The sequence below is a fragment of the Alternaria burnsii genome, assembly GCF_013036055.1.
Source record: "Alternaria burnsii strain CBS107.38 chromosome Unknown 705, whole genome shotgun sequence".
In the NCBI taxonomy this organism is placed as follows: domain Eukaryota; kingdom Fungi; phylum Ascomycota; class Dothideomycetes; order Pleosporales; family Pleosporaceae; genus Alternaria; species Alternaria burnsii.
In genome coordinates, this window is record NW_024066107.1 from 3,195,746 (window position 1) to 3,209,820 (window position 14,075).

The following is a 14,075-nucleotide window of genomic DNA, read 5'->3' on the forward strand; positions in this document are numbered from 1 at the left end:
CGTAGGATGGCACCCCACGCACACCAGTGCTTATCCGACGATGGGCATCATTGCATGGCGCTATTGAACACTATACTGTCTTGTCAGACGACCAGGCTAAGTGACAGCCTGTCTGATACCTCGGTCGCACGATCTTACCTACCTCCACTGATGACGAGGACATCCGCGACCGAAGCATTGTATGTTCTGAATAGATTCGGTTCACCGTTCAGTCTTCCTCGCTCAGGCAAGCTATCGCACCCTGGAATGACATGGGATGTTCACATGGCCAAGCTTTCCAACCAGGTTTCCATCTCGCTCAGTATGGTCTGTAAATCTGCACGTGCAATGAATACTGTCGCGACGCGCATAAGCGTGTTCACAGCTCTTCGGTAAATGGCCTCCCAGATCGGTACTTCTTACGGGTTTGTGCGTAATCAATCTTGCCCATGTTTTCTAGGAACAGTAGTTCGCTGATGTCGACCACCAGCTTCGTCTTGAGTCAAATCCCAGACAACCATGCGACTCAAGCCCTGGACTTCACCTAGGCGGTCTCCACAGTGAATCAAGCATCGAGAATCTCTGATTCAAGACTTTTTCAAATTATAGATGACCCACACCCTAATATACCAAGCATCGAAGTCATGGGCACAAGCTACCGATGTCCCCGCGAATGTTGACCTCCGGCTATTAACATCCCTGCGAACTTCATTTATACACACCCACAACGGCTGCTTTCTCCGTCAGACTACCCAAAAAGCCTCACTCATCTTCCAACATCATTGGTTGACCAAAAAGATTAATTGTTCTTCCCCAGATCTAGCCCGGTAACACGAGCTTCTCCCTAGACCGAGGCGCCATGCGGCTGTGGCAAACCGAGCATGCGGCCTAGCAGTAGACATCAATCTATGGCACATGTGGAGATTTGCTTCCGCGACATGACTGAATACCCGGCCTTATCACGCGGTACACACTAGTATGGTTTGCAAGGGCAGACGAAGTGTATATGAGATGATGCACTCTCCGTCTGTACGACTTCTGGTCTTCTCACACAGCCAAACAAAATATCCTTCATCTCTCCTCAGTAACATCGCAAGGCAATATGAAGTTCTTTACAGCCTTCACAGGAGCTGCTTCGCTGATAGCGACCGCAACCGCACATGGCGGAGTTGATCAGTACATCGTGGGAGATACAACATATGAAGGGTAACGATCTTATCATGTCTGTTCATTGCATACTCTAACAGGTTCAAGATGGTCGCCCTACAACTCGGCTGCGGGTCAAAAGACAATTCAGCGACAGTACTCAAGCTACGACCCTATGTACATCAAAGATCTCTCTGTAAGACTTTGCAACAAGGTGGATCAGGCAGAAGCTAACACTTCATAGACAGTCAACATCCGTTGCAACAATAAGGGCACGCTCGGTACAGGCGTGTCAGGTACCATTGCCGCTGGCGCAAAGTTGAAGACACACTGGAAGCAATGGACTCACAGGCCGACTTCACTTCTCGTATACATGGCGAAATGTCCAGGATCTTGTGACAGCTTTGATGGAGCAGGCAAAGTCTGGTGTACGTGTCAGCTCTCCTTTGGATGTACAACGTTGCTCACGTAACCACAGTCAAGATATTCGAGCAGGGTCTTATATCTGGCACTGAAAACGCAGGAATCTGGGCGGGTGATGCCATCCTTGACACTCTATATGCCACGGTCACTATTCCAGCCACACTCGCAGCAGGCAACTATCTGATCCGCCATGAGCTCATCGCTGTCCATCAGGCGAACAACCCACAGTGTAAGCTTATTATTCGATGCACTTGCATCACAACATTAGCTGACACCCGCTAGTCTATCCTGAATGCGCTCAGTTCACTGTGACAGGTTCTGGCACAGCCTCCCCTCCGTCATCTGCGCTCGTGTCTTTCCCTGGTGCATACACCGGAACAGAACCCGGAATTGCTTTCAACATCGACTCTCCCGAAGCTATGAAGGCAACCACATACCCTATTCCAGGCCCCGCTGTCTGGGATGGTACGGGGAATGCTCCTGCTCCAGCGTCGTCTGCTGCACCAACAGCTCAACCAGCAACCCCTACTACTTTGATAACCAGCACAGCTGCTGCACCGACTGCATCGGCTGCCCCTATATGCGAAGTAGCAAAGTATGCGCAGTGTGGCGGTATGACGTACAGTGGATGCACGAACTGTGCGAGTGGATCAACATGCAAGGCGAACGGTGACTACTACAGTCAGTGTGTTTAGGCCTGACAGCTCGTATGATGACTTTCCGTTATTGCTAGCATAAGTTGCAGCGCGCTTGCATTATTTAGATACCAGGACGCCTAATCGGAAGCGAGATGATAGGTAGCGTCTTGGCAGGGGCTTGTCGTTCTTCCAAATCCACGGGTTTGCCACCGTTACTCGTGCGACCACGCTGTTATCCCAGCTGCGGGTGTGCCCGCTGTCCATTTTAATACATTCAAATTTGCTTTCGAATTCATCAACTTCCTAACTACCTAGAGCCATAACCTTTGCAAGTACGGCGTCGTCACTCGGTCCATCTCCCTTGATGGTTGCATACGCTGGCGCGAGCACAGATTTCTCGATTTCTGTGTATTTACCATCGCAGACAAAGATGAGATCTCCGCGGCGAGACTTGTCCACCATCAGATATGCGGCAGCCCGGGCAACCACTGCGGTAGACTGGCAGTTCTCTGAAACCGCATCTAGAAGGCCCTTCAGATTGGGCAAGACTTGAGTTGCTGTCCATGAAGGGGCGAGTGTGTTGACACGGATAGGAAGACCAGCAGCTTCCACCAAAAGGGCGAAACTCCTACCAAAGCCTAGAACACCCGCTTTAGCCGTCGCTGAGTCGCGTTGTCAGTTAAAGATCTACATATGATCGGCGAACCTGTTACTCACAATAATCAACTGCTCGGACGGGATGCAAGCCGGTGCTGGACCCCATGATGACAATAGATCCACCCTCGGCCTGGTCCTTCATGTAATGAGTAGCAAGCGTAACGGTCTTGACCACGCTGTCCAGGTTGATATCTAGGGTGTCCTCATTTGGTTCCTTTGGATCGCCGTTCTCGTCGACGTCAAGAGCCAGATAGTTCGCCCTTGGTCCAATGCCGGCATTAGCGAATACAAAGTCAACTCGACCATGCTTTTCTTTCGCGGATTTGAAAAGTTTCGTAAGATCGTTCCAGCGCCTGACATCGAGTTGGACGAAGTGACAATCAGCCACAGACGCCGGTGGTGCTTGAATATCACCAACAACAACTAGTGCGCCTAGAGAGACCAATAGCTCAGCTGTGGCGAGGCCGATGCCTGATGACCCACCTACGACAATGTCAGTATTTTGGTTCTCGAAGCTTATTTGACGGGGTCGTAATACCCGTCACGACGGCAATTTTGCCCTGGAAGCCTGTTAGGTCAGAGTCTTGGATCTGGAAGGATGCCATGGCGAAATTAGGTATGATGAAAGTAGACGAATGGAAGTTCAAACGGAAACCAGAAAGGGAGAGGGTAATATGCAGACATATCGGGCCCCCTGCACATCAGAGCGTATCGGCTCAAGCTCATGCAAGAGTGCACTGATTTGGAACAGTCAACGACTGAAGGTGAGGCTGCCGGGATTCTAGGCCTAGGAACATCACCTCAAACAAGATCTGGGAAGCCTCCGGAGATTTACAGGGAAGATAACAAACCCGGAAAGGTCTTCCAGACGGGGCCCGTTTTTTTATTGCAGGGAAGGATGCGGCTCGTGGTAAGCGAGCCGCGGCCCAGGAGCCATAAAATCGGTGTCAAGCCAAGCGTCTTTGCCTGCCCAGCAATTAGTCAGAGGCTGCACTTCAACGGCAGCAGACCAGCCCGAACAATTGTCCAACTTTTCCCGGCGTCTTGGCTGAGAACGAACGTATCCTACTCACGTAATCTGTGTAAGGCCCATGCTGGAACAAAGCTCAGGGTAGTAGAAGCTGCAAGACCCACTTTAACTGGTAACGGCCCGACAGAAAAAGAAAATCACGCGACCCATGTATCGTGTACGTACATAGAGCATGGTAAGGGGTCAACGACGCTTCAACGGCTTCTCTGTCTTTGAAGCCAATCGCAGGATAGCACACAGAAGGCTCCTTCCATGCAAGCAGCTCCTGTCACGTCGCGGCCCGTGATGGACCATGCGTGAAGAAAGCTAGACCTCCGCATGGCAGGGTCTCGAAGAGAATGTCGGACCAACCGGCATCGATAGACCAAACACTACCACGTTGGTAGGTTCCGCGGCTAAGTGAGACATTAGATCCCATCCAGACGAAGCTCCTTCCGTCTAGCGCCCGCGGCCTAACATTTCGACACGAGGCCCTGTTCGCACGGCTCACAGTTCAGGACATGAATCGACCAAAAAGCGGCAACCTCCTATGGCACAACATGGTAGAGGTGAAACGTCCATTATATGTCGTCCGGCGAGCTGCCCCAGGCTGCCCCAGGATCTCTTGTTCTTCACCTGCTTGCTTCGTTTCGAGTCTTTAATCTGTTTATCACTGTTGCGTGGGGAGTATGACGACTGTCGAGGTAGCTAGAGATGGAGTGGCATTGTTGTATTGCGCGATCATATTGCTCGTGTTGAGTTGGGTCGTTTTCTCCATGCGAGTCGGAGTTCGGGTATGGAGAAAAGCGTGGGGTATGGATGACTACCTTATGTTTGTTGGAGTTGTAAGAATTGGACACCACCAGTATGTGACACGCAGGCTGATAGCTTATTACAGATTCTATTCTCAGTCACGGCCTCTCTTTGCATAGTCTGCTGTTACTATGGCTCCGGGCAGTTTGCACGGGAGCTGCCACCCGTAACAATATCCAAAGGGACAAAGGTAGATACATCCTTTACACAAAGTTCTACTGGAATCCAAATTGACGTCTACCAGCTGTTCTATATCGCGGAGTATTTCTATGCTGTCAGCGCCATGTTCGTTAAGATCAGTGTTGCAGTGGCGCTTCTCCGTATCGCCGCCAATCGCCAATTCTTCACATGGGCTCTGCGGGCTCTTATTGGGGCTACTATCGTTGCAGCCCTTGTTTTCTGTATAGGTATCGCAAATATCTGTGGGTCAACTTGCTCTATATGGGGTACATACCGTTGCTAACAATCTGACTAGGTCATCCTATCAACACTCTCTGGGGCGAGTCGAATGGCACCTGCAATCTGCAACTTAACACGAACGTCAGTCTATTCTATTCAGCCATCGAAATTGCAGCAGACTTCAGTCTCTCAATCATGCCTGCGATCCTGCTTTGGAACGTTCAGATGAAGGGGGCTGTCAAGGCTTCAGTGGCTGTGATGCTAGCGCTCGCTTCTTTGTAGGGCATCCACCACCTCTCACATTACGTGGCCAACAACTAACTTGACTCAGTGCATCGTGCGCCACCATCGTGCGTCTCAAGTACCTCACGCTTTACAGTGACCCTGGCGAGTTCATGTACAGTACGGGCAAAATCGGCTTCTGGTCTCTGATCGAAGTAGGCATCGGCCTCATCGCCGGCTCACTACCTCCTCTTCGCCCTCTCCTCTCCCTTCGCATCAGGGTATCCGCAGGCTCTAATACACCTGCCGCATCCAGTGGAAGAGCATACCAATCGGGGACGAATGGCAGGCAGCCCACCTTGCGCTCGCGTGGCATAGCTATGGACACATTCCAGACTTTGGGTGACAATGATGACGCTGATCAGAGCGACGGCGACTCGCAGAAGAACATTATCAAGGAGACTAAGTTCACTGTAACATCGACAATTGCCGGAGGTCATGGAAACCCTGGGTCAATGTCTTGGGACCGTAAGGAGGGAAGCCATGTCTAAGACTATGTCCATACAATCAAAGGAAAACCGAGCGAAGTCGAAGAGCCAACGGCTTTGAACGGTTCAATGAACATGCGCCACCCAATTTTCTCTATCTTCTGAACGTAATCTTGAAGGGCTCCCATCATGCTGTATTCTCGGTAGACCCACAGTCCATTGACGTTCTGAGAGGCTGCGGAGAAGTACTGCACTACCCGAGAATAGGCCGAAGAAGGCAGTTTAAGCTCATCGTTTATCTCCCGATATACCCCACGCTTGTAAGATAGTCATCAACGTTGACGCCACCGTCCAATCAGTACACTCCGGTTCAGTTGCTTGTAAGGTGGTCTGTTGGGCGGCCGAGTCAAGAGCGACATACGCGTAGTCATAGTTGAAACAAATTCTGCCCAAGCAACAGCTGCTGGTCATTCTACAGAGATCGGGCGCGTGGGGCGTGTAGACAATCTGTTACTGGGCAAAACATACACACAGTCTTGGCGATAAATTCTCTTGAATTGCCCAAAGGGGTTAGCAGGCATGTTATAGTTGAGTTGTTGACTACCGTGAATTGTCGCGAAGGTCACATGAACGCGTGTAAGGCGTCTATTTTCGGAGATAAACGACAAGCGGTGCGTACTAGCTACGTCAGGCCGTTTCAAGCCGAACCCCTCCGCATTATACTCCACGGCGCTCGAGCGTAGCACTACCCTCACAGCGATACATAATGAAGACAACTACCTTTCTTAGAGCCGGCGTGCCAGCTTCCCGCAGCCTTGCATCCTCTTTCCCACGACCCGTTCGAACGAATCTACGAACGTTTACTACTACACGACGAGCGTCCTCCGACATGGATACAGCGGCATTTGGCGAACAACACATTGCAAAGGGCATTGGCCGCCTCACAAAGCATGTCTTTGAAGATGGCAAGGGCACCTTCATCACCACAGACAAGGGCGTCAAGCTGCTGGACATGACTGCAGGCATCGGAGTCGTGAACCTTGGTCATTGTCACCCCAAGGTCAGTGCCGCTGCAGCGGCACAATGCAACAAGATTACCCACGCCCAAGTCAACATTGGCTTCAGCTCCGCACAGATCGCTCTTCTCAAAGAGCTGATTCCAATCCTCCCGCACGAATCACTCGATACCGTCTTCTTCTGGAATTCGGGTGCTGAGGCGGTTGAAGCCGCCGTTAAACTGGCTCGTGCCGCAACGAAGAAGCCCAACATCATCGTCATGCAAGGCTCCTACCATGGCCGCACAAACGCCACTGCATCGATGACGAGATCAAAGACTATCTATGGCGAGGGTCATGGCCCGCTAATGGGCGGCGTCTTCGCGTCTGCGTTCCCATACTACAGCCAGTTTGGCCTCCCACCAGACACACCAAAGGACCAGCTCGTGAGCCAGGCACTGCTTCAGTTGAGGCTTACTCTGCAGCAGCAAACGTCTCCGGCAGACACCGCTGCTGTAATCCTGGAGCCTGTTCTGGGTGAGGGAGGCTACGTCCCAGCCCCTCCAGAGTTTCTACATGGTGTCAGGCAAATATGCGACGAGCACAATGTCCTTTTTATTGCCGACGAAGTTCAATCTGGTATGGGTCGTACGGGACACCAGTGGTTTGTCCAAGAGTCGGGCGTACGGCCAGACATTCTTGTCTTCGCAAAGGGCATTGCTAATGGGTTCCCTCTATCTGGTATCGCCAGCAGCAAGAAGCTCATGGATCTTCAGAAACCCGGATCGATGGGCGGAACATATGCGGGCAACGCAGTCGCATGCGCCGCCGCAACAGCAACAATCAAAGCCTTCCACGAGGAAAAGATTCTAGATAACGTGGCTGCACGCTCCAAGCAAATATTCTCATTCCTTAACGATCTCAAGTCTTCTGGGACTAAGGCCGGCAATTTGATCGAAGATGTTCGCGGATCAGGTCTCATGGTCGGCGTGCAGTTCGCGAACCCAGAACTACAACGCGACTCGTCAAACACCGCCGCGCGTAATGGTCAGAGTCAGCCGCAGATAGCACCCAAGATTGTACAGGAGTGTGTTAAGCGAGACATGCTTCTTCTCAGTACCTCTGTGTTCGACGTACTGAGATTCATCCCGCCACTTACAATCAGCGAGGAGGAGTTGAGCCAGGCTTGCAACATCTTCAAAGAGTCTCTAGAGGCTGTTGCGAAGGAGATGTAACTTTCATTGGCTGAGTAACGCGATACATGTCATTTCGGAATATTAGGAACTGTAAAGTTAGCATATACATATACCCTTTTTTGCGCTCTAATGCGCTACTAGTCAATGAGCATCCGAACTGTTACCTTTTGTTGTTAGCTTAGATAATGTGATGCAGCTGTGACCGGGAGGATCGCTCTGTCATGCCGCCTCGCGTTCGTTGTTCTGAAGGCCGAGCACCAATCAGCGTCATCTCTGTCAGCCACTGCCAAAAGCGGGCGAACAATGTGCCGGCTCGCGCGCTCGCTGCGTGCAACACCATGCGAACTTGCAATGCTTTGATAATGCCTTAACATTATACGTCACAGAATGGGCCCTTATAAGACATGCAGAAGTTACCTAATTTTCAATATCGACAACAGTCAAAGACGCACTTTCTTCGCCTCAACCTCATCATATAATACTTCATCAACCATTCATGGCTCTCAGAACAGTTCTTGTCACAGGCGCGACCGGCAAGCAAGGTGGCTCGGTCGTAGATGCCTTATTGAAAGCGAACGCACCGTATGAGATCCTAGCACTTACGCGGGATGCTCAATCTTCATCATCCAAGAAGCTTCAGCAAAAGTCTCCGAACATCAAGCTAGTCACTGGAAACCTCGATGCGGTCGATGAGATATTCGAGACAGCCAAAAAATCGACGCAGGCACCAATCTGGGGAGTCTATAGCGTTCAGGTAAGCGCGCTTCAAAGATTGACCATTGGGCTTTGCTAAATAGTCCCACAGGCCCTCGGCAAGAACGAAGAGAAACAAGGCAAAGACCTTGTAGATGCCTCCATCAAGAATGGTGTATCCCACTTCATCTTCTCCTCTGCGGACCGTGGAGGTGCAAACTCGGACACAGATCCGACAGTAGTCCCACACTTCATCACGAAGCACAACATCGAGCAGCACCTCTTCTTCAAGGCCAAGAAAAGTGGCATGACGTACACGGTCCTACGTCCTGTAGCTTTCTTTGAAAACTTGACACCGAATTTCTTTGGCAAGGTCTTCACCACGAGTTGGGCGATCAAAATGCCTAAGGAAAAGAAGTTGCAATTAATTAGCACCAGTGACATTGGGTTCTTCGCCGCTCAAGCGTTTCTCAAAGATGACGATCCGATATACAAGAACAAGAGCATATCGCTAGCGAGCGAGGCATTGTCCTTTCAGCAGTTCAAAGAAACGTTCGAGAAGAAGACGGGAGAGAAGCTTCCGATGACTTATCGATTTATTGCCGGCGCGTTGTGCTGGATGTCGAAAGAGCTTGGATATATGTTCAATTGGTTCCGTGACGTGGGATTTGGCGCTGATGTTGAAGGATGCAAGAAGGTGAATCCGGGGATGAAAGATTTTGCGACTTGGCTTGAGACGGAAAGCGCGTGGAAGAAGGGCTGAAAGAGGCCAGCCAGATGAGAAGGGAAGACCGGGTTGTGCAGGTACTTGTAATTCATAGACTTCCGTGAGCAATCGTATGTTGTCGGGCATTTCCAAACGTCGGAGCAGAGCGAAGAATATACTGCAGAATCGATTTTCCATCCAGTTTAAAGTCTTGACGCCTCTCGTCCAGCTATCCTTAATCCTTCCTCTCCATCAACAAGTACACACCATCCTTCTCCTCCCCTTCCGCCATTCCCACCAATCGCCGCCTTAAAGTTAGCTTGCGCATACTCCAGAACCTCTGCATCAAAGCTCCCAGGCTGCAGCCACACAGCGGGAATGCCTGCCTCTTTCGCCTCTTTGAGCAACTGCCTTGTAACGGCAGGTGGCGTGATGACCGATAGAGAGTAATCCGATGCTGGTGGATCTTGGAGAGCGAGCGGTGAAGGCACAGTGGTATGAGCACGGTTTAATATCGTGACACTCGGGCTCCTTGGGTTCAGTGGCGTCGCAGGGAGAGAGTGCTGGAGATACCACGCGAAGACTGTAGCATCTTGTTAGATATGATATAGGAAAGGTACGATACGAAGAACAGATGTTGGCATACTTTTGTGTCCGTATTTATACGGATCTGAAGAAGCGCCGGCTACTGCGAAGCGTGGGCTTGAGAAGAAGAGTTTCAATGCTGTCTCCATCTCCGCGTCGCGCTTTTGGCCTCGTGTTGTTGGCATGTGAAGCTCTTATCTTTTAATAGTGTCTATTATTACGCAGTGGTTTTGGAGGGCTGGGTTGTAATGATGCAGCATGCCTAGGCGTTTTATCGATAACGTCTTAAGTAACCGAGGCACGCGTCATGTCGTCATCCGCACGCGATGCCCGGTGTCACGCCTTTGCTTTCCAGAATCATCATCAACATGGGTAGGCTAAGTATATCGTCCATAGATTTGTTGAGACTTCTCTCTCATTCGTGCGAGCTGTCCTATAAAATCAAGTACCTATGTGCAAACTAACATACTCCAGCTGTGAAACGATGCGATAGCTCCAAGGAAATGCGTGGGAGCTCTACACTTAACAGGGACTCCTGGGCCGAGTCGTTCCTTTGCTCCTCTGACTTCCTATTCTCGTCTCCCTGACCCTCTGTGTGCTTCTCCTCTTTTGGAATTCTGATCTCTCCAGGAGCTCGGAGTATTGGATGCTTCTCGTCAGAGATGTCAATTACAGCCAGAAGATCGCCTTTTCGTGTTCGCGGATAGTCGTCGCACGCGCCCTCCCACTGCCCAGCGCCAATAGCCTCATATGCAAGCCGCTGGAGCTGCCATGTATCGCTTGTAACCCATTCGATACTGGCAAACGGGCTTTTGTACCTTTGCACACGCGCAGTAACGGTTGGTAGGCAGGCCGAGATGAGCATTATAAGGCTACCATGGGAGAATATCAACATAAGGCCGAGCACATTGAAGGAAGTATAGAAATCGCTCCGAATCTTCTGGTTGCTACAGACTGCTCGTGCTCCGGGAGACGTAGGCGATGAGTGGAATGATCGAGCCTCTGGTGTGACTGGACCAGTCCCTTGATCAACTATCGCCCGTTGTAGATCGACCATGGTGAACTTGAACCAATGTTCCAGTTCAAGCTTCTACTGATTATCAGGTAGGCCATCTTGTCCGAATTGAGACACGTAGTCACTTGCTAGGAGAGATTCGCCTCTTAAGATCATGCTGATTTCAGTGACACCTCCAGCCATAATTTGGACAGCACCTAGACACCAGAGAAATCGATCGATGTCTTTGGATTGTGAGAACACTGTTGCAGGGGCTGATCTTGCTGCTTCGAATATACCCATCGATGGCGTGCAGCTTTCATTGTGGTTTAAAGCAGGGTTTCAAAATTGGTACTGCTGTACGCACGCTAGCGCTTTCACCGGCAGATTACTTTGGTAGTAGGTGATATTCCCGTAACTCGTGGAACGGCTAAAGGGACCCTCTTCGGCGGCAAACCACGGATCGACGACAGGCGTCGAGTAAACGATGTCGTTCGTCTCAAGGAAGAAGACGCTTACATCGGCATCAGAGACTGAAAGTTCAGGGATAGGTTGCCATGAGTCATGGGATTGAAGGTTGTCTTCAACGCGTACGTCATAACGTGTAGTTAAACTTGACCAAGGTGTTAGTGACGGGACATGCCTCTCCATTAGCTATACTCACGAGATACCGTACTCACTGCGGGCTGTTCTTGGTCCTCCTTCCCCAAAACGCACAATATCGAACTGCCTAGTACACCCAGATTGGTTCTCTCCACATATCACCGGATCGTTTTCGTACGGAAACTGGACATTCCGTGGTCTCGCTGATGTGTTCCAATTCATATAGCCTTCGTCATTTATCGGAGCGCATTCGTTCACAGTTCGATAAAGAAATTTTGGGGATGGCTACGAATTGATACCTAGGTCGCGGTGACTATTCAAGAATCCGGAATCCAGACGGAGGGCAGATGCCGGCGAACGACATATCCGATCATCTCTTGGAAAAGGACAGGGATCGCCCTTTGTGATCGTTATCGGAAGGGTATTCCGGACAAAAGTGCGACATTTCTCTGCCGATCTGGACTTCCTATAGCAATTTACTTCATAATCGGCGCTCGATCTCATTCGACTAGCAAGATATGATTGTGACGAGCGGATGTTTTGTGTTGTGAAAAGCGATCCGTTTAGCGTAGCGCATTTATCGCCTACGACAAGAATCTCACTGCCTCTCGATGTAGCAACTCGCGAGGAAAACACTCCAGCGGTATTGAAGGCGCAGCATAGTGTGATTTTCCAATGAGCCTAACACGACAATCCGTGAGGGCGGAAACAATAGACTTATGCATTTAGGTGGTGAGGGCGGAAAAGACCACGAGATACCAACGAAAGTAAGTGAACACACAAGGCTGAGCGGCGAAAGTATTGTAGTTACACTCGTGTCGAGCGACAGTGCTACGCAATGTAATATCTACATCGGATGCAATTCTATCCTGTGGTAGAAGGCTCTACATCCATCACAGAAGTTGTTGAAGAGGAATTTTAAGAACCTTGGTAGGGCAGTAACCGAAAGTAATTGCGAGGCGGGTCAGCTCTATCACAGTATGCAGTGTAATGCAAGATCTTTCGAGCCATACCCCGATAGATTGCTACTCGTGGAGTCAAGTATACATTGGAGGATGAACTCAACATAGCTAGGCGTGAATAGGATAGCTGCAGATTAGAGACATTGGCATTGCAGACTTGGCCTGCTTGGATGACAACACGACAGTGCGAGACGGAATTAAGTTGATATTATTAGACACCACTAAGGTTGTGTGACCTACGATGGCCAACCATGTTGTAGGTGTCAGATCTACCAAGACTGCACGCCATCCTTGTTAATGACTTTTCCGCTATCATCGTCTCTCTTTCCTTCAACAACATCCTTGATAAAACGACCACCGATGCTTGGATCGCCCGCACCCCATCTTTTCATCATTTCTGGCCCCGCGCCCCCCAGTCCTGTAGCCAAAAACCCGGGGCTGATGCCGAATACCTTGACGCCATCCACGCTAAGAGTTTTCGCCCAGTGCAGCATCAGCATATTCAGGGCAGTCTTGCTAGAGCGGTATGCTGTTTGAGCCATGGATGGTGGCTTAGGCCAGCCCTTTGGCGGCGGCGTGTTGAGGAGTTTGGAGTCAGAATTGCCGGAGCAATTTTCTAGAGAAGACAGACCAGAGGTAACGAAGATAAGCCTAGGGTTAGGGGAGGCGATCAAGAGGGGCGCAAAGACATGCGACATCACATGGGTGGAGGTCGTATTAAGAGAGTAGGCTTTATTCCAAGCTGCGCGGATGCCCTTGGAGCCAGGATCTTCGCGCATGATGCCGTCGAATGATCCACCTACCATGAATCAGGTTATCATATGAACGGAGGAAAGGAAGACCTTTACCGGCATTGTTGACCAAAGTATCGACCCGTCCATACTTGCTCTCGACCTCTCCGAACGCTTTCTCAATAGATGCATCGTCTTCAATATCGATTTGGATAGGTACGAGCTCCGACTTAGACCCTGAGACCTCGTTTTTAAGCTTGGAAATGGATTCATTGGCCTTCTCCAGAGAACGACTGCCCATTAAGATGGTGTGCGGGTGTGACGAGGCATAGAGAGCCTTGACGCTTTCGTAACCGATACCGGTATTGCCGCCGGTGATAAGAACGATTGGTGAGTCGGTCATTTTGGTCGAGAGGTTGCAAGCTTGTGCAATGAGTTCTGAAGGTGTCACCTAGGTAAGCTTTGTAGAGAGTATGTCATTATGATCCCGAGGTCTTCTCGTGCTGTTGACGATTTTCCCCACCCGGAGCTAAATCCCCCGCATTACCGACGACCATAGCAGATAACGACAACACATTGCTCCGAAAGTCATGTAATTCTTGGAGTGCCACTGGTGTTCTGGCGCAACTCGAGTGATGTTGTTCGACAAGCACGATATGTCTGTTGTAACCTACCCCATAGGAGAAGAGATGGTGATGCTGGTGCCGGGAATGGACATTGGTCGTTTGATGATCTCCAATATGGTGCTTAACGGGCTTTTTGGTCTTGGAAACGGCCAGCTACGTGCTTCCAAAACCATCCCTCTGATTAAGAACACGCCGAGGTTATGCAGCGAA

At 50.4% G+C, this 14,075-nt stretch overlaps 5 protein-coding genes across 5 annotated transcripts; 3 read left to right on the top strand and 2 right to left on the bottom strand.

Annotated features, from left to right (window-relative positions):
- Positions 1-1,081: 1,081 nt before the first annotated feature.
- On the top strand, positions 1,082-2,243 carry GT037_001120 (uncharacterized protein; the record flags this gene model as incomplete). Its single annotated transcript, XM_038926167.1, has 5 exons — positions 1,082-1,185; positions 1,234-1,321; positions 1,370-1,553; positions 1,604-1,777; positions 1,831-2,243. 5 exons carry the CDS (start codon positions 1,082-1,084, stop codon positions 2,241-2,243), a joined length of 963 nt encoding a protein of 320 aa, XP_038792023.1.
- A 246-nt stretch (positions 2,244-2,489) lies between these two features.
- Positions 2,490-3,448, bottom strand: GT037_001121 (uncharacterized protein; the record flags this gene model as incomplete). The annotated part of the gene is made up of 3 exons (XM_038926168.1): positions 2,490-2,848; positions 2,904-3,326; positions 3,382-3,448. 3 exons carry the CDS (start codon positions 3,446-3,448, stop codon positions 2,490-2,492), a joined length of 849 nt encoding a protein of 282 aa, XP_038792024.1.
- Positions 3,449-4,628: 1,180 nt separating this feature from the next.
- Positions 4,629-5,837, top strand: GT037_001122 (uncharacterized protein; the record flags this gene model as incomplete). Its single annotated transcript, XM_038926169.1, has 4 exons — positions 4,629-4,697; positions 4,751-5,087; positions 5,141-5,342; positions 5,396-5,837. 4 exons carry the CDS (start codon positions 4,629-4,631, stop codon positions 5,835-5,837), a joined length of 1,050 nt encoding a protein of 349 aa, XP_038792025.1.
- Positions 5,838-6,663: 826 nt separating this feature from the next.
- GT037_001123 (plp-dependent transferase) lies at positions 6,664-9,421 on the top strand (the record flags this gene model as incomplete). The annotated part of the gene is made up of 3 exons (XM_038926170.1): positions 6,664-8,000; positions 8,473-8,719; positions 8,771-9,421. 3 exons carry the CDS (start codon positions 6,664-6,666, stop codon positions 9,419-9,421), a joined length of 2,235 nt encoding a protein of 744 aa, XP_038792026.1.
- Positions 9,422-9,567: 146 nt separating this feature from the next.
- Positions 9,568-13,642, bottom strand: GT037_001124 (uncharacterized protein; the record flags this gene model as incomplete). Its single annotated transcript, XM_038926171.1, has 6 exons — positions 9,568-9,947; positions 10,415-10,767; positions 11,311-11,556; positions 11,608-11,673; positions 12,782-13,307; positions 13,357-13,642. The coding sequence occupies 6 exons, from the start codon at positions 13,640-13,642 to the stop codon at positions 9,568-9,570; spliced, it is 1,857 nt and encodes a 618-aa protein (XP_038792027.1).
- Positions 13,643-14,075: the final 433 nt, after the last annotated feature.